This window comes from Miniopterus natalensis, chromosome 15 (genome assembly GCF_054644295.1).
Source record: "Miniopterus natalensis isolate mMinNat1 chromosome 15, mMinNat1.hap1, whole genome shotgun sequence".
Classification (NCBI taxonomy): domain Eukaryota; kingdom Metazoa; phylum Chordata; class Mammalia; order Chiroptera; family Miniopteridae; genus Miniopterus; species Miniopterus natalensis.
This window is the reverse complement of record NC_142095.1, coordinates 7,494,394-7,519,356: the sequence shown is the minus strand read 5'-3', so window position 1 is coordinate 7,519,356 and position 24,963 is coordinate 7,494,394. Positions and strand designations below refer to the sequence as shown.

The 24,963-nt window shown below is 49.0% G+C and overlaps 1 protein-coding gene across 1 annotated transcript; it reads left to right on the top strand.

Moving 5' to 3' along the window:
- The first annotated feature begins 317 nt into the window (after positions 1–317).
- Positions 318–24,595, top strand: ENTPD3 (ectonucleoside triphosphate diphosphohydrolase 3). The gene is made up of 10 exons (XM_016196153.2): positions 318–357; positions 1,984–2,111; positions 6,823–6,940; positions 13,591–13,741; positions 16,121–16,280; positions 17,223–17,456; positions 20,065–20,337; positions 20,498–20,608; positions 21,017–21,154; positions 23,286–24,595. Exons 1-10 carry the CDS (start codon positions 318–320, stop codon positions 23,520–23,522), a joined length of 1,590 nt encoding a protein of 529 aa, XP_016051639.1. The 3' UTR covers positions 23,523–24,595.
- Positions 24,596–24,963: the final 368 nt, after the last annotated feature.

Genomic DNA, 24,963 nt, shown 5'->3' with positions numbered 1-24,963 from the left:
CCGAACAGGTGGAGAATTCTGCAGGAAGACATAGATCTAGTTCCGATTTTTATTTTTATTTTTCCCATTTAAAATTTCAGCAAACCCGTTGTTCTGCTTTTCCTTGCATCTGGGGAGGTGGCGCTGGAATTTAAGCCCCAGCTTTGGGTCTGTCTGTGAAGTTTGAGGTTCACCCCCCCCACACACACACCCCGGCCATGAGGTTTTGAGTGGGGGGAGGTGGGGTCGTGTTGTAGCAGTGTGCCAGGATTTGGAACTGGTCTTGGCCATGGACGCGCGGTGATTCTGTGTTTTCTCACCTGCAGCCGCGAGGAAAGATGTTCACGGTGCTGACCCGCCAGCCTTGCGAGCCAGCAGGTCAGTGTCCCAGCGGGCGCCGGCGTGGTTTGCTCAGCTCGCAGGAGACCCCGCATCAGCTCGGTTCCGCCCAGTCCCCTGCGGATGGCGGTGGGACCTCTCTAGTTAGATGCTCGGCGGCTCACCGGGCTCGCACCACAGGCATTCCTCATATAAAAGTCATGCTTTTCATCCAAGCGACACAAAGCAAGGACTAACATGCATGTTTCGATTAAATGGTTTTTCCGGTTTGCATAATCCATTAATTTGGCCCTTGTGGTTTCCCTTACCCGACTTGTGTGTAAGGTTTGCTTTAGAATATTGTTGATTTTGTGATGAATGGTGAAGCACTTGGATGTTTCTTCTATTCCCATTCAAGCGCTGTTGCTGGCACAGCGCCTACAGCATCCCCCAGGCCCCACCCTGGGTCAGCATTGTTTGCACACGGAGGGAATTCTCCCCCTCTCCCCGCTTCTCTCCCCCCCTCCCTCCCTCTCCCCTCCCTCTCCCTCTCCCTCTCCCTCTCCCTCTCCCTCTCCCTCTCCCTCTCCCTCTCCCCCTCTCCCTCTCCCTGTCCCCCTCTCCCCTCCCTCTCCCCCTCTCCCCTCCCTCTCCCCCTCTCCCCTCCCTCTCCCCCTCTCCCCTCCCTCTCCCTCTCCTCCCTCCCTCTCCCCCTCTCCCCTCTCTCCCTCCCCCTCTCCCCTCCCTCCCTCTCCCTCCCTCTCTTTCTCTCTCCCCCTCCCTCTCCCTCTCTTTCCCCCTCTCTCTCCCCCTCTTCCCCTCTCTCTCTCCCTCTCCCCCCTCCCCCCTCTCCCTCTCCCCCCCTCTCTCTCTCCTCCCTCCCTCTCTCTCTCTCTCTCTCTTTCTCTTTCTCTCTCTCTCTCTCACACACACACACACACACACACACACTTCCAAGCTTGCCCCGCCTGCCTGCCTCTGGAGCACTTTTTGCAGTTGCTCTGAGAAAGCCCAGCGGCCCTGGCCCCCCCACTCTCAGGTAGGCACTTTGTAATTACAGTGTTTGCCCGGCCCTAATGATAGCACAGCTCTAGGCCCTGTTCCCTAAGTGAATGAGACCTGGTCTGGTCCATTTTGCTTTGTGATAGACTTTTCTGCTGGGGCAAGTGTTTGCTTAAGGTAATCATAGCTTTTTACCTAAAATCTGCTGAAGCACAGAGGCCAGCGTGTGGCTGTGGTCTGGGGACCGCTTACATATCACCCCGCTTCCTTCCTGTGGGAAGCTAAATGCTCTTTAGTTGTGCCTCCGAATTGGGTATTTTAGGGTAGCGGGGGCAATTTATACCAATCTTTTTCTTTCTTTTTAAAAGGGAAATTGTACCTAAGGAGCTGATTTACTTTGATTTCCAGCTTTTCCCCAAAACACTTTGAAATTTTAACACATATGCGGTCACATCACACATACAGACTAACTTGTTATATTCCCCCAAAGGACAAGTGTAACCTGGCAGGTTAAACCTCTACTATGTCTTGTTAGGGGGAAAATCCCTTAAGCTGACACTGACATGTGGATTCTTTAAAAGTTGATATGAAAGTTCTCCTCTGTGGATAAACTGGTTCCGGGCCCAAAGCGAGTGCCTTGCTCCTGCTCTCTCCTCATGAGCCTTCTGGGTGTTCCCGTTTCAGGCCTCAAGGCGCTCTCCCGCACGCCAGCCATCATCGCCTTGGTGGTCCTGATTGTGAGCGTTGTGGTGATCGTGGCTATCACACTCATCCAGATCCACCAGAAGGAGGTGCTCCTCCCAGGACTGAAGGTAAGTGTGAAGGGATTGGCGTTGGAGGGGAGCAGTGGGCTGTGACGTCAGTTATTCTAAAGCCATGAGTTAGAAGAGAGATGCACTTTCCCCACCTCCAGCTGGAGCCAGGGAAGATGGTGTAAGACCCACGGGCGAAGGTCTGGGGTGGCTTCCACTTGTTCTGGGAGGTAAGAGGAAAGTCGTCTGTTCATACTGGAGGAACGTGCGGAATTAGATAGAAGACTGGAAGAGTAAGCTGAGTAGAGAAAAGTAGACCCTGAGGCATATGGAAGGCACCCTTGAAGGAGGGGACCACCCATGTGTAAAGCTACTGTCTCAGCTGCATCCCCCTACCTAAGATGTGAGGGCGAGCAGGTCACCCGGAGATGGCCCAGGAAGCACAGGGAGGGGCTGGGGCAGTGAGACTGGAGGGAAGGCAGCCCCTGGAGGGCCTGTTACCCAGCAGGGTACCCCTGTGGGTGCTCAGCCCTGCGGGGGATGCCGGGAAGTCCGGTAACTCACTGCAGGCTTGTCCTCTAGGGAGGGAGGGGTATGGAGCGCCTGCCTCCCAGCTGTCCCGCGGGGCTATTTACACACCAGCACCCATCAGTCATCGGGTGAGAGGCTGCTCCCTGGGGAACGTTAACTCTAGTGTTTCTGGCATATTGTGTGCTCGGTGGCTCAGGCCGCTGGAGAGAGCCTTCGGGCAGGTGGAAAGTGCGTGGACACCACAGTGTAAGGGAGGCCTGAGGGACCATGGGCAGGGAGCCCTCCCCCTGTGGATGTGATTATTACCCCCATTTGGCAGAGGAGGGAATAGAACAGAAAGGGCAAATGGCTTCCCAGTTTCACAGACTGAACATAGCAGGACTGGTATTGAGGGAAGAAGGAGCCTCAGGCAGGGCTCTGGACGCACCCTCAGCGGCTAGCACACAGCTCAAAGAGGGGCTTTAAAAAGAAATAAATTATTGATTGATTTGAGAGAGAGAGAGAAAATCAATTCGTTGTTCCACTTATTTATGCGTTCATTGGTGGATTCTTGTATGTGCCCTGACCTGGGATTGAACCTGCAACCTTGGAGTACCGGGATGACACTAACCGAGCTCCCCGGCCAGGGCTCGAGGAGGGGCTTTTGAATCTCCGCAGGGCCTTGCTTCAGGCCGCAGTCCCGGCTGTAGGGGACGGGAAGTTGTGTAACGTTGGATGTTGGCTCAGAAGGCCCCTCTGCCTCACCAGGTGCATTAACGTCAGGAAAGGCACATGCTCTGGGCCAGCTGGGCCGGAGGGTGACAGCCTCCGCAGAGAGTGTCCCACATGCAGCTTTTCTCAGGGTGTTGAGGGACCTTTCCTCTTGCTGTGTGTGCTGGGAGCGGGACGGGGGGGGGGGGGGGTGAAGTTGACCGAATATGAGGGCTTTTTAATTGTCATGTTTACGTTGTCATACTTTGAGCCCCGTTTCTTTTGTGTGTACCTGACAGTAGGTTATGAAGGGCCAGCTCCACGGTGGCCTTTCTGGAGGGTTCTGGAATGTTCCTCAGGACCCTCATGAAAGGTCATGGTATCTGGCAATTAAGTCCAGCCTGGCCTTACGTACCCTTGGTTTATCTGAGTTTAGGAGCAGAACTAGTAAAACTTAGTGAGTGGTTGAAATGTCCCCAGCCCCCTTTCCATTGCTGCTGGTCTGACCTGCTCTACCAGCTCCAAGTATAAACACGATGATGTCACTTTTCCTTTCCACTCAGGCCCCCACTTGCTTTCGTATCATTAAGTCCAATATCTTCCTCCTGAGGCTTCACGTCCCCAGCTCCAGTCAGCAGCTGTCCGGAGGCCTGGCCTTTCTCAGCCCAGTGAGCTCAGTCCCCCATCAGTCCCCGTCGCTGTTGCCCACGCAGCTCATGATGACACTGTTGAAGAGGGAGGGGCCTGCACAGTCTCAGGGTCCCAGGGTGCAGCTTTTCAGGTCACATTGGTTCCCCATGTTGGGTCACCCTCCCATGCTCAGCCGTCACTCTCCGAGGCACAGCCACTGGGCCAGCCTGTGCTGAAACCTTCTGACCCGCATCGAGCCGGATCCTCAGCCTGGATCTCTGGTGCTTGTGGCCCGCTGGGTCTGCCCTTTGGGGAGTGAGAGTTAGATCTCCGGTTTCTTCCTTCCCGGAAAGCCGGGGCTCCTTGTTCAAACTGGACCCCTCCTCTCCAGCCAGATGTGCACGTCACTTAACCAGGAGCGTGCTTTCAGGGGACTTTTTCTCTGAACAGAGTCAGGCTGCTGGACCACCTCAGGCACCTTATTGACTAAAAGTCACCCTGTTAGACTCGGTTTCCATGGAACTCAATGAAGCGTAGGCATTGTGAGTATGGGTTTGATGTTAGACCCAGGCTTGATCCCAAGCCTGTGACCTTGAGCAGTTACCTGTGTGAGCCTCGGTTTCCCCATCTGTCAAATGGGAATGATGGAAACACCTGCATTATAAATGCAACAATACGAAAATATTGTGTGCCGTGCCTGGCATATTCTAAGTACTCAATAAATATTTATTATTACTACTGTTCTGTTACAGGAATAGCGATGATGATGGTGATCACAGTAATACAATTGCTAATAAACAAATCTAAGAAAGCTGATCGCATGGCCTTTGCTTTTGCGTTTGCCAGAAGCTCCCACAGTCCTTCAGTTTTGGACCATGGAGCCCATTAGGAAGACTTCACTTTGGGTGGAGCCACTGAGCATGTCTTCAGTTCCACACTCCAGCCCCATCTCTGTCTGACTCCGCTGGAGGGTTGCTTTCTGCTTTCATCCCAACATCAGCCACCTGGCGGAGCTGAACTAAATTCATTCCCTTCACCCCCTCCCTCCACAGAGCCACGTTGAGTTCCACTGATCTCGGCAAATGAGCTCTGAAAGCTGGTCAAAGTCCCATTTTTCCACTTTTGAAAGTGTCAGTGAACAGTGGCGGGGGCAGATCAGTGACACCAGAAGTAGCGCTGGGCCTCAAGTCTGGCCCCTGCGGGCGCATCAGCAGTTGCCCGGGGGGGTGAGGTGGGGGGGCGGCCATCTCTCCAGGCTCTCCGAGCGGAGTCTCTGGCTGCCCCCCACCCTGGTGAGAACTGGATCCCAGCTGGAGTACAAATGAGAATGGGCCCTCTCCCTTCTCTCTGATCTTGGCCAGCAACCCCCTGCTTCATAGGCAGGGCAAGTGCATGCTTTGTGAAGAGTTGGGACAGAGATTTGGGGAAAGGCAGGTACCCCTGGAGGGAGTCACTTCCCTCACTCCCTATCTCCCTGTTTCATGGGTCGGCACCAGGCATGGAGGGGTCGGTGCAGGGCTGCTGATCAGCTCAGTAGCTGGAGGAAGGAAAGAAAGCAGATGGAGAATGTCGAGCTCTGACCTCTCGAGTGCCTGGTTTCCTTCTTGCCTTTGGTTTCTGCCAGCACTTTAGTCTCACGGCGAGCCTCTGCCCGAGCAGGTGGCAAACAGTGCCTCCCTTGTTCACGGGAGGTGTCACGTTGGGATCCCGATCAGCACTCATCAGACTGAAGGGCTGAGATTAAGAGGCCGTCCAAGTCCAAATACCAGTGGGCACAGGATGTTCTGCCTCATATCATGGAGCAGCTGTGATTCAGGAACCGGAGCAACATTTTTTTTATTTGGTCCCATTTCAAATGAAGCTAAAATTTGTGGAAATAGAAACTTGGAAACCTCCTAAATGTCTAGACTCAAGGAATCGGGTCAATAAATTATTGTAAATATCACAGTGGATGTGAGAAATTTATTGAAAATGCTGATATTGGCCCGAATTTACTGGCAGGGAGCAATGTTCATAATATAATTTTAAGTAAGGAAAAAACATTGGGAAAGACTATGTACAGCCTATTCCAGTGTTGTTTCAAAAACATATGTCGAGCCCTGGCCGGTGTGGCTCAGCTGGTTGAGTGTCATCCCAGGCGCCGAGAGGTTGCAGGTTCGATTCCCCGTCAGGGCACATGCCCAGGTTTCGGGCTCCATCCCCAGTGGGGAGTGCGCAGGAGGCAGCTGAGCCATGTTCCACTTGCACAGCGATGTTTCTCTTTTTCTCTCCCTTCCTCTCCCTAAAAATCAAGCTATTTTTTTAAAAAGAGGAAAATATGAACACTTTAATTCTGAGCGATGATGCAGATATTAAGGTGTCTCCCTTGTGAGAATTTCCCACCTATTGCTTCCTTTTGGTCTTTATGCCCAGGCTGATGGGCCTGGAAGTTTGGAGAACAGGGGGCAGCAGGTGACGGACCTCATTTCCCTCCCAAGACCCAGGTGGCTCCTGTCCCCTACCTCAGCGGCCTGGAGGCAGGGGAACCAGGGGCCTGCCCTTGTATGCAGATCCTCAGGGTACCAAGTTCTGACCTTGGCTGCACCTTAGAATTGCCAATGAAGCTTTAACAATGGTTGATGCCTGGGTCCACTCCTAGATATTCTGATCGAATGGGTCTGGGGTGCACCCTTGGCATTGGGAGTTTCAAAAGCTCCCCAAGGGATTCTAATGTGTGGCCAAGGCTGAGAACCATGCCCTAGAACACCTGACCCACCTCACCCCATCCCCTTCGCCCACAGTCCAAGGAGACAGCCTGTACCTAAGTGACGCAGTGTGGACTAAGCTCTTGAGAGCGCTCGAGGTTCTCAGTGGCGCCCTGGGGAAAGGAGTTCTCGGAGGGGCCTGGCCAGTTTCTGACTCCCTTTCCCCTTTTATTCAGTATGGAATCGTCCTCGACGCCGGGTCTTCCAGAACCACAGTCTACGTGTACCAGTGGCCAGCAGAGAAAGAAAATGATACCGGGGTGGTCACCCAGACTTGCAAATGCAGTGTGAGAGGTGAGGCCAGCGTGCGTCTGGGGGCGCCCAGGGAAGCAAGGCGGGGTCCCATGCCCTTCGAGGCCTGGAGGGGTCCTGAGAAGCTGCCTGGACTGGGTGTCAGGAAAATATGAGATCTTATGCTACCGTGCTGAGAGGAAGGGAGAAGAAACATCCATGTGAGAGCACAGCATCGATTGGCTGCTCCCTGCAGTAACAGTGACCTTGGGTCAGTCACCACCCTTCTCTGGGCCACAGTTTTCTCATCTGTAAAACACATAGGGGTGTGGGGGGCATGTCAAGAACTGTGAATGGGCTGAGATTTTACCCTGCCGTTCTTCCATGGATGCTGGTGGGAGACACAAGATTGCTGGGTCAGAAACAAAGAACAGTTTATTCTTCACAGCAGCAGCAGTAGCCGGTGTCAGCTGGCTTTCTTATGCTGGTTCTCTGAGGGTGATGTAAAGAGAGCCAGACAGTATCTGCTCACACAGTGGGTTGTCTTACAGTAGAGAAACCTGAGATTAGTGAATCTGAAACATTTATAAAGGGCACTGAGCATGCCTGTCTTTTGCTCTGGGGTGCAACCTATCGCTGTCTTCTGAGCCTGTTCACTGTGCAAACATCCTTGAAAAAATAATCCAGAACAAAGGCAATCAGTGCCTGTACTCATAAAACATGTAGAAACACGAGAGACTCACAAGTCTTCCAGGTGTGTGTGGGTCGGGGAGAGATGGGGTGGAGGGAGATCGACAGTACATAACAAATAGGTATGGCTCTGTTCCATAAGAGCTTTATTTATGGACCTTAAAAGTTCGAATTTCATATAATTCTCACATGTCACAAGATACTATTTATTCTTCTTTTAATTCCTCTGCTCACCGTTTTAAAAGGTGAAAACTGCCCTAGCTGGTGTGGCTCAGTTGGGTGAGCATCATCTCCTGCACTGAGACGCCGCTGGTTCGATTCCCGGCAGGGCACATGCTTGGGCTGCAGGCTCCATCCCCAGTAGGGGGCTTGCGGGAGGCAGCCGATCAACACTGTGCTCTCGCATCGATGTTTCTCTCTTCTCCCTTCCTCTCTCTCTCAAATCAATAAACTATTCTTTAAAAAAAAGAAAAGGAAAACCGCCTGCTGAAGGAGGGTTTGACAGAGGAGATGAAGTGCAGCGCAGGCCTGGCAAAGCTTCAGCCAGCCAGTTACCCTGCATTGGGTTGCAGTGGCCTGAAATGGCTGCGTTGCCAAACCCTGTCACCTCCAGTCATCGGATGTTGCTGTCCTGGAAAGAGCGAGACGCTGAGCAAGGCAGGTCGCTGTAGCTGAGGCAAACCCCGAGGTGGCTGGCGGCTGGGACAGTAAGTCTTTATTTGAAGGGCGTCTGCGTGGCCCCGCTCTGCGCTCGTCCCAACGAGGAAGCTGGATGTCCTCGGGGTACTGCCTGTCCACACGACACGCAGCAGTAGCCTTGCTCTGGCCTTACCCGGAAGATCCATTCTGTTCTCCTAACAGCTGAGCTATTCCTCACCTCCAGGCACGAAAGGGCACCAGGACGCCTGCTCAGGAAAGAGACCACCCATTTCAAGGAGAGAGGATAGCGGAAGATCATGGTTAAGACTTCACCTCACCCCTACCGTGTGAGCTCCGGAGTTAGCTAACCTCTCCGAGTCCCTCATCTCTGAGATACAAAGCATAGTAATAGTAAGGCCTCCCCCATAGGAAGGATTTGAAGATTAAATGACATGATATATGTAAAGCGGGTCGCAACCCCTGGCATACAGTAAGCACTCAATAAGTGTCAGCTGTTATTGTTCACAGGCACCACACTTTAGAGCTCCTGGAAGGTCTTCTTTCCAGAAGGTTCCTCTGTCCTGTAGTTACATGATCTATTCAGACACAGAAAAGTAGTTTAGCCAACTGATGTCCCTCTGACTTGTAGGGAGACTCGAGACTTTCACGGGAAGGAGCATGGGCGGTCTCTCAGGGGTCGGGGCCCTTGGCCCACCCAGGATGGGTTTGGGGGGGGGGAGGGTCAGGGAGCCCGCACCACACCCATAAATGGATCTTCCCTCCTTTGATCAGAGTAGCCTCAGTGATCCATATATACCCGGAATGACCGGGGGACCACAAGCGAAAGCTTAATTACAGAGCTGAAGTTTGACTAAGTGTCACCCCCTCGAGGACATGTGGCTTCTCCAAGGATAATTTGGGTTTCTGGTTTCTCAATTGCACATTTCCCTGGGACTCCCCCGTCTTAGCCAATCCCAATGGGTGGTGAGTGCTTGCTTGCCCAGCTGTGTTTCCTGAATGTGTAGGCCCTCAGAAATTTATTTCTCAGGGGCTCCCTGGTGGGTATCAGCCCTCTGCTGCTGCTCTTTTCCGGGAGTTCACTGGGTACTGGTCCCCATGCCGGTGTCTGGAGCCCTGGCTGCTGCTTGGAGAGCCGTTTTCTGGAGGACACTGGCTCCTTGACGCCCCTCTGCTGTTTTGCAGTGTGTGGCGCTCATGCCTGCTGCCTTCTTCCACAAGGGACAGTCATGATTTCCCTTTACACCAGCGCTTAAAAGCTCTTTAAACTCCCCTGGAGCCATCTCCTCTATGGAAATCCTTCAAGTTGCTCCAGGGACCAGGCCACTACAGTGCTGACAGCACCTCTGCTCAGGCACATGCCTTACGCCGCTGTCCCACCTTGCGTGAGCTTTATGTTGTCTGTCCAGCCTTCTGTCCCCAGATTGGAACAGCAGCTTTAACTCTGTTCTTGGGGTTGAGAACCCGGGTATCCCATGAGTCTATGAGCCCAGTCTTTCCCCTCTAGGAGGCTTAAGGGGTCTTATGCTAATAGGCCCTCTGGTGACCTGCTCAGATGCTCCAAGTGTTGACGACACTCTAGCAAGGCTCCTACCCAGTCCCCATCCGGAGACCAGCTCCAGCAGAATAGAGTTTGCTTGCTCCAGCTGGGACCACACGACCCCCTTCCTGTAGAGTCGCATGCTGGTTGGAAAATCTCAGTCAGTCAGTCAGTCAGTCAGTCAGTCTTATGTCTAATAAGTGTTTATTGGGTGCCTGCTATTTGCCAGTAACATTTCTTGAGACTGGGAATTCTGTATAAACAAAATATACAGTGTCTGCTGTCACGGAACGTACATGCTAGTGAAGGAGACAGCTAATACACAAACAGATGTCTAATATGTCAGGGAGAAGTTCTGTGAAGAGAAACCAAGCCAGGCGGTGGACTGAGAGCAGTCATGCTCTTTTAGACATGATCTCCGGGGAAGAGCAAAGAGATGGTTAGGCAGAGACAACAGTGAGATGAGAGGGTGAGTCGTGCAAATTTTTGAGGGAAGAACAAGCTGAGCAGAGGGCACAGCAAGAGAAAAGGCCAAGGGTGGGAGCTGCCCGGCATTCTCTAGGGAAAAGCAAAGGGGCCAGTTGGCTGGAGCGGAATGAGGCAGCGGCCAGAGGAGAAATGAGCCCAGCGCCGTGGCCAGGCAGCTCCTGGGGGGCTCAGATGCGGCAGGGCTTGGGCTTTCACTCGGATGAATTTTCTAGAGTATATTGGGAAGCCACTAGGAGATTCTGCTCCGGGAACTGACGTGCTGTGACTCATCATTTTCACGGATCCCTCTGTTGATGTAGAACACGGGCTAATGCAGTGACAGGCTAAGATTAGATGCAGGGAAACCAGGGCTATTAGGATGGTGCAGGTGACAGACGATGTTATGACGGTCTGGCCTGGACAGGTGCTTCTCCACATGGGGCAATTTTGCCCCCACCCCCAGGGAGCATCTGGTAATGTCTGGGGACCTCGTGGATTGTCCCACCTGGGGTTGGGGGAGCTGCTGACACCTCGTGGTAGGAGAGAGAAATGCAGCTAAACATCGCCCAAGGGCCAGGGCGGCCTCACACACAGTTACCTGGCCCCAAATGTCAGCAGTGCTGAGACTGGGAAAATGGTCTGGAACAGTTCTAGGGGACAGGCTGAGAAGTGCTCAGACTGGAGGGGTATTTGGAAGGGAGAGCCAACAAGACTTAATGATGAATTCAGTGTGAGGCATCCAGGTTGATGGTGCCTGAGCATCAGTTCTGACGCGTATATTTGCAGGTGACAGTACCATTTCCTGAGAGCGGGAGCCCTGGAGTGTAGTCTGCTGGGGACATGGCAGGGATTAGTGAATTTGGTTTTGGACATAGTAATTTCCAGGTGCCTATAAACCTAGGTCAGGGCTGGGAAGCGTTTTCTGTAAAGAGCTGGATGATCAATATTTTGTATTTGTTGACCTCATGGTCTCTGACATAACTATTTAACTCTGCCACATGAGCATGAAAGCAGCTATAGCCAAAAGGCAGACAAAGAATGTATTTCAAAAAAGTTTTCTTTCTGGACCCTGTACATGCCTAATGGGATATGCCCTAAGGACAGAAAGAACTTTAAAAAAATCTTAAAACTGTTTTTACTAATCATACAGTTGGTGGTAGTGCTGGTATTGTCATACTGAGATTGTGGATTGTGAAATAAAGCAGATGAGTTATTAGGTTGGAGAGCTAGAAAACAGGACTTGAAGCATAGAAAAAAAGCAGCTAAGGATAGAAGATCAAAGAATTTCAGTAAAAACCTATAGTTTTGAATTAGAAGCACTAATAAGAATGCATGACATATTTTTCTCTTGAAATAAAGTTTTCCTTAGATCTGTCCTCTGAAGAAACTTACAGTGAGCACCGTAGCTTCTAGACTTTGGGTGCTAAATACCATTACTTAATAAAAGAAAGCAAGGCTCCTTAGAGAAATGGCTGAGTCCAGATCGGGGGCAGGAAGTGTATAAGGCCATTGGTACATCTTATCATATCAGAAAGCAAAGAAAATGTCAGTGGACTCAGGGGCCACCTGAAGACAGTGCAATAAGAATATAACTGCAATTAACTGAAACACATCAAATATGCATATCTTTAAATTTATGTGTTCTTAAGATACAAAACAAACAAGCAAAATCTCTCTTTGGTTAAGTTAGAAAAATATTGGAGGTGCAATCTATATTTTTTAAGCTGGTAAATAAAGGGACAGAATCAAGCACTTAGCCTGCCTTCCCTGGACAAACTGTAATGTAGGATAACCAAACAGTTAATGATGGGGAAGCTCTTCTCTGATTACAGCATTGTAGGTAGAAAGCAAGCATGGTGGAAATAAAATATCACCGTGTTATAGGCCCTAATGGACCAATGGATCTCAGCAATGATCATTGATGTCTGTGCTAAAAGAGGAACAACTCATGCCTTTTATTGGAAGGATGCACTAATCCCTACGAATTATTGTCTCTGAAACAGTTCGAACCTGAACCTGATTAAACCTCAGCATTCAGTTACCAATTTCTAGGAAAAACTGGGACCAAATAACATGTTAAATGAACCATGGGAATTCAATTAGCAACTTCTAGGCTGTGGGGAACTCTACAGGCCAAATTAAATCGGGAGGAAAAAAATTTTTGAATTACAAGGCAAAAATAGAAAGAGAGGGCACACAGCCTATCAATTAAAAGAGACTTAAGAAATATACTAACCAGCGTGGCCGGTGTGGCTCAGCGGTTGAACACCGACAGGTGAGTCAGGAGATCTCGGTTCAATTCCAGGTCAGGGCACATGCCCACCGGGCTCGATCCCCAGTAGGGGGCGTGCGGGAAGCAGCCGATCAATGACTCTCATCATTGATGTTTCTCTCTCTCTCCCCCTCTCTCCCTTCCTCTCTCTGAAATCAATAAAGACATATTTTTTCCAAAATGGTATTTAAAAAAAAGAGATATACTAACCAAGTGCAATGGACAGAATTTATTTGGACTCTAATCCAAATAAACTAACCAGAGAGAGAGAGAGAGAGGAATGGGAGCAGGGGAGGGAGAGAAAATGATGACCAAGGAGGAAATGTGAACCTTAACTAGATATCTGACTAAAGGGCCATTTTAGATTCTTACAGGTGTAATAATGGGATGGTAGTTATGCTTCTTTGAAAGAACTCTTGTCTTTTAGTAACACACACTGAAGTATTTATAGAGTAAGAGGATACCACGTCTGCAGCCTGCTTCTGAGGAGAGAATGGGGGAGAGTGCACATGAAGAGAGGTGATCATTGTTGAAGCGGGGAGATGGGTGCATGGGTGCATTACATTATGTGCCCTACTTTTATTTATATTTGAAATTCCCAAAATGAGAACTTTGTAAAAGAGCATTTATTAAAGCAGCATGCTATTGGCATAAGGATAGACTGAGGCTCTCCAAAAGGTGAGGCCTGGGTATTTTTCTAAAATTAAATTTATTGAGGTAACACTGGTTAATAACATTATATAAATTTCTGGTGTAAACAATATAATTCAACATCTGTGTACTCTATTGCCTGCTTACCACCCAAAGTCTAGTTTCCTTTCACCGCCATATATTTGACCCCTTTACCAACTCTAGAACTTTTTTTAAGCAGGTTAATTTTCACACTGGCTCTTTTTTTTTTCACCTTTGTAATTCCTTCCTTCTGTATTTTGGGAGTGGACTCATCAGTGTGACCACATGGGACCGAGTACCCGACGCCCTCCTAAAGCCTGTTCATTTCCGGAGCTGATCAGTTTTTATTTGAAAGCTGTACTGCTCCTGTGGGTTCCCAGGGATGCTAAGAAGTGCTGACTGCCTGCTCTTTAGGCTCTGGGATCTCCAGCTATGGGAGAAACCCCCAGGATGTCCCCAAAGCCTTCGAGGATTGTATGCAACAAGTCAAGGAGCAGATTCCCGCCCACCAGCACGGATCCACGCACATTTACCTGGGCGCCACGGCGGGGATGCGCTTGCTGAGGTAAGGACAGGAAGGGCACGCAGCAGCCCTTTCACCAAAGTAGCCAAGAATGTGTTGGACCTTGCCAAGAACGTAACTATTTCTGGGAACAAATCTGAAAGAAAGACCATATTCTGCCATAAATGTAGGCTTTTAAAAGTTGGGAAACTTTTCTTCTTTATTTAATTTTTTAAAAATGTTTTTATTGATTTCAGAGAGAGGAAGGGAGGGAGAGAGAGAGATGGAAACATCAGTGATGAGAGTCATTGATGGGCTGCCTCCTGCACGCCCCCAACTGGGGACGGAGCCCGCAACCTGGGCATGTGCCCTGACCGGGAATTGAACCCCGATCTCCTGGATCCTAGGGCGATGCTCAACTGCTGGGCCATGCCGGCCGGCATTTTTCTCTTTATATTAATACCCAGAAGGAAACAGTTTCAGAATCAATTCCCTTGCCCTCGGCAATTCTAATGAGAGCTCTGAGAAAGAGGAAGGGGACTCGAAATCTGCTCACGGGGGTTTATTGACACCTGGTTGTTTTAACACCTGTGGACAACCAGCTCCACTAAGGGCCACCCATAGCTATGTATCTTGTGCCCATGTCTAAAACATCACTGAAATCGTCTTTGAAATCATGGGATTTCTGCACCTCACCTCACCCTTGTCAAAGTGTTGGGACGTCTCATTTCACTCAAGCAGCTCCTAGATTTTGTAGTCATGACTTAGCCCAGTTGCACTGTTTCTGAATGCCTTTTATCTTCATTTTTTCATCATTTCTTTGACTTTGAAATAAAAGAAAAATAGTTTTAAAGAAACACATCAAACTTAAATCTATCTAGGGTAGAGCAGCTGATTGATGTTACGCTCTCACATCAATGTCTCTTTCTCTCCCTCTCCCTTCCTCTCTCTGTAAAAATCAATACAAATATTTTTAAAAATATAAGGCTTTATCACCAAAAGATTATGCTCATTCTGCTTCTAGGCCACTTTGCCTGTGACCCCAGTAATGTAAAATACATGTATGGGCATGAAGGAAACACAAAGGAAGGAACGAACAGAGCCCCGTTAGCATGACCATCGAGAGAAATCACGACGTGCTCTTAGTTGGATTGGGCCTTTTTCTTCAGTTTTCCTACCCTTGTTCCCAGTCCCGTGTCCTGGTTAACCAAGTAGGATATGGAAGAAAGTCAGATTTCTGTGCTCATTCTTGGAATCTGCCATGTTTTTAAAATTACTGGGTTTACCTGAAATAGAAATGATATAGAAATTCCTTCCTTCTGCCTTTTCTTCCTCATGGAAACAAAAGACCCAACTTTGACTTCGTTGCTATTTTCTCCCTGTCGCCTGCATGAGAAACAATTCCAAGTCTCTGTAATTTATAGCCCGTGACAAACACCATGGGATTGAAAGTTCAACGCTTGGGGGAAGAGTGAATGAAGGTCCCATTTGAATAAATTAAATATTAACTCGTCCTCGTAAAGCTTTCTGATGGTGATCCATTTCTTCTGAGCAACTCGCTGACATTTTAATTGCAAGGAAAGTCAAATATTAAAAAAAAAAGAATGAGAATCATCCTGGGTGAGAACTGGTACAACCAGGAAAGCTCTGAATTAGTTTCCGAGCATTGGTCTTTGCCGCTGGCCTGGAACGGATCTGCCTGTAGCGTTGCTCTTTCTTCTGGAGCCAGGAGTGGGCCGTGCCCTGGCTTTCCTAATGCGTGGATGGAAGGGAAAATGCTGTCCCAGGTGAGCTTCCTTCTGGAGGGGGAGATGGCAGAAGGTGAATGAAATGACACCGTGTCATGGGCGACGTAAGACTGCTATTTGCCATCCCTCCGCGGGGCGGCACATCAATGGATTTCGGTCCAGTGACGCCCATGAGGGTCGTCACATCTCCTGGTGAAGCCCTCCCAAAGAGCAGAGCAACTCAGCCCCCTTCCTTTCTCCGCCTCCTCCTAAGCCCCGCTTCCTTCTGGCCTGGGGAGGGCCCCTTTTTGTGGTGCCCCCAAGAGATGCCTTAGACCACTCCTGTGCCTTCGCCCATCTCCGTTCCCCTGCTGATCCGAGACAGCAGCGAGACAGCAGCGGTGATGGAGCAGGAGACTCCTTCGACTGGCTGATTGCTGGAGTGGGGCAGGGACAGGTGGGGGAGGAGAGACACGTGGTGATTTTACTGGAATCTGTTTTCCTGCCTGGCAGTTTGACAAGGTAACGAGTGTACCTTGCCATCACTGTTACCCAGGAAGCCTCAGCTTGCAAAAGGGGTTGCCTTGTGTTGCACACGTCGGGGAAACTGTCCCTGAAGCAGCGGGGTGGGGAGGTTTACCTGTTCACCTGAGTGAGGTTATTTTAAGGCTCTGTCGTCTGGGCACTCAGCGTGTGTGTTCTGTGCCTTGCTTAGGTTGCAAAATGAAACAGCAGCTAATGAAGTCCTTGCAAGCATCCAAAACTACTTCAAGTCCCAGCCCTTTGATTTTAGGGGTGCTCAAATCATTTCTGGGCAAGAGGAAGGGATATATGGATGGATTACAGCCAACTATTTAATGGGAAATTTCCTGGAGGTGTGTGAAAACAAATGCATGGTTTTTAATCTTGCTATTTATCCCTTCCCCTGTGGGTGGGAGCTTGAGCAGAGGTGCATGCCAGCAGGGCCATCGGTCCTGTGTCATTCCTATTGTGATGCGTTAGGGAAACACCTATGAGACAGTAGGTAAGAAAAGACATGATAGCTGAAGCAAAACCTTGGCAGGACCAAATGCATGGGGGAGAGGGAATATTGTCACTTTACTAGCTAATAAGATATTGGAGGAGGCGGGGATGGAAATCTAACACTGGGCTATGGATAATTTGAAGGGCAGCTGAAGAATGGCTCTTCTAAGATGTCCCATAGCCATCTGGAATTTACAGAGCCTTCAGGCAGTCTGCTTCCCAGGTCCCTGTGTCCCCAGGTCTCCTTACACGCCAATCTCCAACACTCCCCTCTCCTTTGGTGCAGAGGAAAGCTGACTCCAAGAGACAATCACCAGGTTACAGAGGACATAAACTGAGGACACCCATACTGTATCCAGCCCAAGACCTATTCCTCTTCAAATATATTTTAAAATTTTATTCATTGCCAATAGTTAATAGTTTAGAAATTTCACATAAAAATTCATAGTCCCAGCTTCCCCCAACCCCCCCCCCCCAACGTTGGAAGTGGTGGTCACGGTGGACTCACATTCCTGCATGGCAACAAGCAACCAGAACATTGTGTGGCACATGCACTCCTGTTTGCCACAGTCCCCACATTCCCTATTGTCTACACCTACCCTACTTCGCTCATTTATGTTGCCTGCTCAGCCCCTGTAAGCATTTGAGTTGACATAAAGGAGAGGTGTGGCCCTGAATGCCTCCCATGTGTCATAGTTCTTAACAGTAAGAGGTGGGTCTTGGGGGGAGAACCCTGGGCAAACAGAAACAGCATCTTTGGCTTTCTTTTCATGCTTTCTTTTCCCACCGTGCAGAAGGATCTATGGCACATGTGGGTGCATCCGAATGGAGTGGAGACCACAGGTGCCCTGGATTTAGGCGGTGCCTCCACCCAAATCTCCTTTGCGGTGGGAGAGAAGGTGGAGCTGAACACCAGTGACATCATGAAGGTGTCCCTGTATGGCTATGTGTACACACTCTACACACGCAGCTTCCAGTGCTACGGCCGGAACGAGGCCGAAAAGAGGTTTCTGGCGATACTCCTTCAGGTACCTGCGCTGAGGGGTGGAGGGGAGGAGAGCAGGTGTTTCCGGGGGATCTTGGCCGAGGGGAGGGGGCCTTGACCACTTCCAGTGTATGTGACTCAGAATTTCAAGGAGCCCTAGCCAGTGTTGCTCAGTGGTTAGAGCGTCCGTCTCCCCCCCCCCCCCCCCCCCCCCGACTGAAGGGTCCCGGGTTTGGTTCCAGTCAAGGGCAGGTACCTTGGCTGCAGGCTTGATCCCTGGCCCCCAGCCAGGGCGCATGCAGGAGGCCACCAATCGATGTGTCTCTCTCACATCGATGTTTCTCTCTCTCTCTCCCGCTCTCTCTGAAAAGCAATGGAAAGAATATCCTTGGGTGAGGATTTTAAAAAAACAACAAACCCTGAGAATCTCTACATGTATGTCAGATAAACTTAAAAAAAAGAATTCCAGAGCGCCAGATGTTTTGTAAATGAGTCAAGTCCCAGGATCCCTTTATGGATAAACTATTTTAAGCCAGTAGCTAAATAAGCCTGAGCATTTTGAGACTCCCCTGTGTGCAGATAAAATAAAGTGGCCACAAGAGAAATGCTTGCTGACGGGAGAGGGCAGAGCTCTCCCCAGGCTCGGCCTCCTCGCAGATGGGCCTATATTAGGCAGGCTCAATGCCCTTTATATTGTGGGATTTTAGAGCTGTGGATTCCATCCCCTCGTCCAGTAATTCACACAGTAACTGTCCCATGGCCCAGCTGCTACTCCTGCCAACCAAAATGCACAGGGAGCCGGAGCCCCTCTCCCTAGCAAATTCTCCATAACCACCTCTCCTCCCCACTGGCTCACTAAATCTCAGCCAACACACCTCCCTCCAGGGCAGAAGCTCTGGAAAATCCCCTTTTCTCCATCTTTTATTTCAGGCGAAGTGCAATGCTCCTTCCTTCAGCTCTGGCCCTGGCAGGGGGCGGGCGGGGGTCTCCTGGGAGCTTCCACAGAGGAAGGGGCAGGCAAAATCGTCCTTCCCTGGGATGAGTTGGGGCAGACACTCTAACCTTTTAAAGTTGGCTGGCCCTGAGCACCTGTCTGAGGTCTCCTTCAGGGTTGGAAACACAAGTCTAAAGGTGTGAGTCCAGGACGGGGCAGAGGTGTGAGAGCCTGGCCCCTCCCTGTGCACAGTCAGCTCACGGGGACGGGCCATCTCTCCAATTTGCCTGGTAACCTCTGGATGCCTGAGAGGGTGGCTCTGCCCTTGGAGCCCTCTGACGCAGGAGAGGGAAAGGATTCAGGTGCGATGCCGATCACCCACAAATGCACGTTCAGACCTGCCTGACCAGCGCTTTCATGGGCCAAATGCACACTGGTGAGCCTGACTCAGGGTTCACGCAGATTATTACATCGAGATCACTGGCTGAGTTGATTCCACCTGTCTGGGTCTTGTTTCCTCTTCGGTAACATAAGGGCCTGCACAGTGGTGAGGACACCTGGATAGATACATACTTGGCAAATTATCCTCTTATTAACCCGTCTCCAGCCACCCTAGGGCTCAGGGCTCACTCTGATAGCATGGTAGACATTAGGGACGTACACTCACTCACTTTCCTTTCTTCAGCAAGATCTTTTTCTTCTGTTTTTAAAGTAATACATGTTCAGTATTTTATTTCGGTCAAGATTATTGCAGGGAAAATAAGATGCTTTGGTCTTATTTAGAGTCCAAATCCTGCTCCTTTGAAAAGAGAGTTCACAAACAGAACCAATTTAGAAATTTAGCATAAGATAAAGGGAACTTTTTCACCAGTACATAAAAGATTAGATAGTCATCTGGAAAAAAATAAAAGTCAGCTTCCTACAAATGGGTGAGAGATTTATACGTGAGGATGTTTATTGCGGTGTTGTTTGTAATGGCAAAATGAGTGGAAGCCACCTAAATTTTCATCTGGAGGAGATTTCTTAAATAAATTGTAGTTTATGTGTATGGTGAAGTTCTGTGCAGCTACTAAAAGGAAGGGGCTTCTCTACAGGTACAATAAATGGAAAGCTAGCAAAGATGGACTTTTAAGGAAGAAAAGCAAGAGGCAGAACAGTGTATAGAGTACTACCATTTATGATTTGTTTTAAAAAAGGGAGGAAAAGAAAATATATTTGTGTATGCACACAAGAAGTACAGACAAAATCTTTGGCAGAATACACGAAAACTGGCAACGGGTCACTTTCAGGGAGGGGAATCAGGTGTGTAAAAATGGGTGGGAGGGAGACTTAATTTCCATAATGTATTTGTCCCTTTTGGATTATTTTATTAGGTGGATAGATAATACTCCATTCAAAATGGTCAGTTAATCTAAACATATCTTGTTTTCTCATCAAAATGGAGTTTATAAAACCTGCCTCACAGGGCTGTTGTAAGGGCTGGATCAGGTCATGGGAGGGGGAGCCCAGCCTTGCTCCTGGTGCAGGTAACTGTCCCCCGCTGCCACTTGAGTTATCTAGATGACCTGGGAGTTGCCTTCAAGAGCCCACTGACAGAATGGCATTTTCCCAGCTCCCTCTTGGCATTAAAGAGTAGCGATAATGAGAATTTACAAAAGGGAAGTACTTGGTCCTCGACAAAAGAGTGATTTCTAATATCTCACTCTTGTCCCTACAGAATTCCACCACCGAAACCAATGTCAGCAACCCCTGTTACCCTCGGGGTTACATCACCACCTTCCCCATGGGCCACCTGTTTGACAGCCTGTGCACGGAGGATCTGAGGCCTGGAGGTTATGCCCCCGATGATATCATCACTTTCGAAGGAAGCGGGGACCCACTACTGTGTAGGGTGAAAGTGGCTTCCCTCTTCGCCTTCAAAGCTTGCCATGACCAAGAAGTCTGCTGCTTTGACGGGGTTTATCAGCCGAAGGTTAAAGGACCTTTTGTGGTGAGAGCAGAAACCACTGAGATTCCTTTTTTCCCCACTGAATGTTTACTTCTCGGCTTTCTCTCTCTGCCGCCCTGTCTCCCCCTCTCTCATTCCCCGTCCCGAGACCTCGGCCACCCGTCCCATCCTGAGCACCATGTCCGGTTCTGCCTCCTCCCAGGCCTTTGCGGGATTCTTCTACACAGCCAGTGCTCTAAACCTCTCGGGCAGCTTTTCCCTGAACGCTTTCAACTCGAGCACCTGGGACTTCTGCTCCCAGCACTGGAGTCAGGTGAGTGCTTAAAGAGGAGAGATCAGTAGCAGCGCCCGCAGCAGGGCAGAGTATGCTCCATGGTGCGCATGTGTGTGCAAGTTCTGAATTTCCCATTTATGCTGTTCTGCTTTTAACCCCAAAAATGGGGCTATAAGGGAGCCATACCTGCATCACAGACTAACGTTCTGGCCACAGGCACAGCAGTTAGAACTGTGTTTGGCCCATGATAAGCACCCTATAAACCTAGAGGTGGTTCTTACGGGATGGTGTATAGGAATATTTTCAATATCACGTAATCGCATTCTTTTATAGTAAGTGTTCCGTGAACTGGGTGCAGTGATCCTCTCAGATAGGAGTGTTGACCTAGGGTGTTCCGAAACGTGCACTGTAAAGCACGCCCACCTCCCCTTCCCGTTCCGCCTCCAGCTCCCACGGCTGCTGCCCCGGTTTGACGAGCTGTACGCCCGCTCCTACTGCTTCTCGGCCCACTACATCTACCACCTGCTCGTACACGGGTACAGGTTCTCCGAGGACACCTGGCCCCAGATACATTTTAAAAAAGAGGTAAGTCAGAGCACACATCCTCCTCTCCCTCCCAAAATAGAGGTTTGCGTGTATGTGTGTGAAAGGTGAGACTTTGGTCCCCTGTGAGCCTCCAGAAGAGATGACGAAGAACTCCGAGGCGGCGTCCACTGCAGACCCTTCCCCACAAGGAAAGGATTGGAAGCCAAGGAGCCACAGGCTCTGAGTTCTCGAGGGCAGGACTGATGATCCCATCCTCTTATTCCTAGCATTCAGCACAGGGGCGAGAACCTGGAAGATGCTTAGTAAATGTTTGTTGAGTGAATTAATAAATGTTAAGAATTTGAGACTTTTCATCCTAAAAAGAAGCTCCAAATATAACAGGGTTGGTTTTTTTTAAAAAAAGAGGGTAGAAACTAATTGCTCTCCATTTATACAGATGTCAGAGTAAGATACAGGCTTTAGAGCCTGAAGGATTGAATAGAATTTTCTCTTGGAATGAGCCTGAGGCACTGTGTTTACTGTCAAGAGTCCAGAATGGGCCACAGCTGGGCAGATGCAGCCTCTCTGGTATGTCCATCCAGCACTATGTTCCCTGGGTCTGGGAGGGTTTTCTGGTTTCAGGAGTAGCTGGTGTAAAGCCTGAAGTATATCTGGAGTCAGTGTGTTCTGTATTAGCTTTGGCAATAATTAGATTAAACCAGTCAACATCTGACATTAGGCCTGTGACGTCTGCCTTTACATAAGTGAAACTGAATCATCCACAAGCAATACGGATGTCTGGAAACATCTACAGACTGATGGGGGCTTGTCCCGTCCAGGCTTTGCCTCATGATCTAATTACAAGGACAGTACATTATGGGAGTGGAGAACAGGACTTCCCCTTCAGTACCGGCATGGATGCACACAGAATTCCAGGTTTCACATTCCTTTCCTTTATTTATGAAGAATTTTATATCTGGCCAAATTCGTATCTGAATGTGAGGGCCTAAAAAGACTTCAGAAGATTTGCCACATAAAGACTGAACATCAAATCTATATTTGGAGGAAGTAATCAAATAAGACTAGAAATAAATCCAGGAGATGTTCTAAAAACATGTGAAATAAGAATAAATGATGTTGTGGCTTAAAATGTATATTAAAAGTGACACTGTATAAAAAAGTAAAAGAGAAGAATTCATCCATATACCAGAACAACCTGGAATTGAATTGTCACTAATATTCAATGTGAAGGGGATGGGGTAGAGGGTTGTAAGATACAGGGACATAAGAGGGGCCTAAAATGCTCATCTTTTCAAGGGAACACACACTCACAATGTTTAAAGCGAGAAAGGAAAAAATAAATATAGGAAAATAGCCACTAATTGAAAATTTAAATATTAGAAGTCCAAATATATCAATAACCACAATAATCATAAATGGACTAAACCTAGCAGTTAAAAGACAGACATTGTCAGACCTGATTTTTAAAAATCAAGTATATGTAGTTTATAAGAGAGACACTTTAAAGAAACACTTAGGCTTCACACGTAAGGACATGGAAAAATAGAAAGTTAAAAAAATTTTTTTAACTGTCAGAGAAACATCACCCAAAGGAAAACTGGTGTAGCTATTTAATATCTGAAAAAATAGTCTTTAAGATAAAGGGCATCATTCCATATAGAGAGAATTACAACATAACGATAAAAAGTTCAATTAATTCATCATGAAGATGGCAAATTTGAAATATTTAGCCATCCGATGCAACAACCTAAAAATGCGTAAGCAAAAACAGACTGAATTACCAGAAGAAACAGACAAAGCCCATTTCTTAGAAGCTGGCCCTTGGTTTAGCGAACACTCATTACCCTCTTCCTTTAGCCGCAGACACTCTGTACAGCCGGCAACAGAAATGTTTCCGTTATTAACAGCGCCCTCTTCACACTTGGCCGTGACGAGGCTGTGCGGATTAGTTCTGATTTTTCTCTGCAGTGCTGGAGGTAGGGCCCTCCAGCCTTTGGGGTCCTCCCAGTGACCTGAATTCTAGCCCAGTCTCTGCAGTGTCTGAACTTGGGCAAGTCCTTTGACCTCCTGTCCTGTGGGTGTTTCGTGCTGGGGACAGTGGTGTGCCCTGGGTGTGTAATTCCCACCTCGACCTCTGCCCTGAGAACTGAGCATCTCCTCTACTTCACAGGTGGGAAATAGCAGCATAGCCTGGTCTCTCGGCTACATGCTCACCCTGACCAACCAGATCCCAGCTGAAATCCCCCTGATCCGCCTGCCCATGAAGCCTCCTACCTTTATGAGCATCCTCGCCTTCTTCACGGGAGTGGCCCTGCTGTGCCTCGCCTTGCTGGTGTACCTGTATGCGACATCCAGGAATCAGAGGCGCTCCCGGCATGCCTTTGACCACACAGTGGATTCCGAGTGAGCCTTGCGAAGCAGCCGCTGGAGCCCAAGGGTTGCCCAGGTCCAGCTGGGTGGCAACGGCCAATGCCAGTGAAATGCCCATCTGCTGGAAACACAACTACAGTCAAATACTTAGGTCGTGTGCCTCTCAGATACTGATGTTTGCCAAAGCACCTTAACTGTTCTGTGCACACTGGGCCTCCAGAGACCCCACTACCCACTGTTCCTCCTGGGGAACAGAGGAGAGACAGGCCATCAAGGCCAGGCTCTTATTCCAGTGCCCCAGAGGAAGAGGAAGCTGAGAATGGGACAGTTCAGTGTTGGAGAATTGACCTCAGGGCTCATGTTGCATTCTGTCCCCTCAGAGGCCACCTTCCTCCTGGCAGGTTTGGAAGCTGGCAGACGCCCACTAAGCCTTTGGTCCAGTCAGATATCTCATCGTATGGCCCCTGCCCCTTGGTCCTTCACTGGGACTTTCCTTTAGCAATCCCATAAACATTGAGCTCCCCCAGATTGCTAGAATATAGTATGTGGGGGAGAAGACTCCTTGACGCCCAAGGACAGTGACCACAGCCAGCTTCTGTCGTGCAGGCAGACCTGAAAGGCAGAGGTGCACTGGAAACCTGCTGGCCATTCCCCAAGCGGGATTCTGGTCATTAGATGGCAGCCGGCATGTGTGCTGTTATCTCCCCCTCCCCTTCACATCGTGCTTGTCGTCCTGTGAAACATTTACTCCTAGAGAGGGTATTGTGTTCCAGAGCTTTTTGCCTTTGCTAGGCTTTTGTTTCGGGCTATCTTTCCAGTGGTAGTATGGCGCATATATTTTGTACACCGTTCCCACAGGTATACTCGATGCTGTCACAAAACATCCTGTTCTATGATTTGCTTACCACTTACTTTCCTAGATGGTAGACCTCGCTGCACAGTAGCCATAGTTCTTGACTTCAGGGAAAGAAAAGGAAGCTGCAGGGACATCTAACTCCAGAGTGGGGTAGGAAAGAACTCCAGCATGTCCAATGGCTACAAACTAAAAATCAACATGATTGCAGATTGTTGTTTGCTAGCTCAGCGTGGAATAAAGGACTCTTATTGTGACTTGCAGTGTGTGTGTTTGTTACCCTGCACATGGTACATGTTCTCCTAAGGTCCCAAGGTAGTATTGATGAGAAGGGGTATTGTCTAATCCATATCTAATAACCTGGAAATTCCAGTCCAAGATATATACCTTAGAGAATATGTGTTCTAAGGTATATATCCGTGTATACACCAGGATACACATCTAAGAATATTCTTACTGGCAGCCAACATGCCCATCACATAAAATGAAAGAATAAAAAGTGATATATCTGTGCTAGAAAATGCCATACAGCATGAAAACAAATATACGTTCAATATGGATAGATCTTACATAGTATAATTCGATTTATATAAAGATCAAAAACAGGCAAAACTAAACACAGACG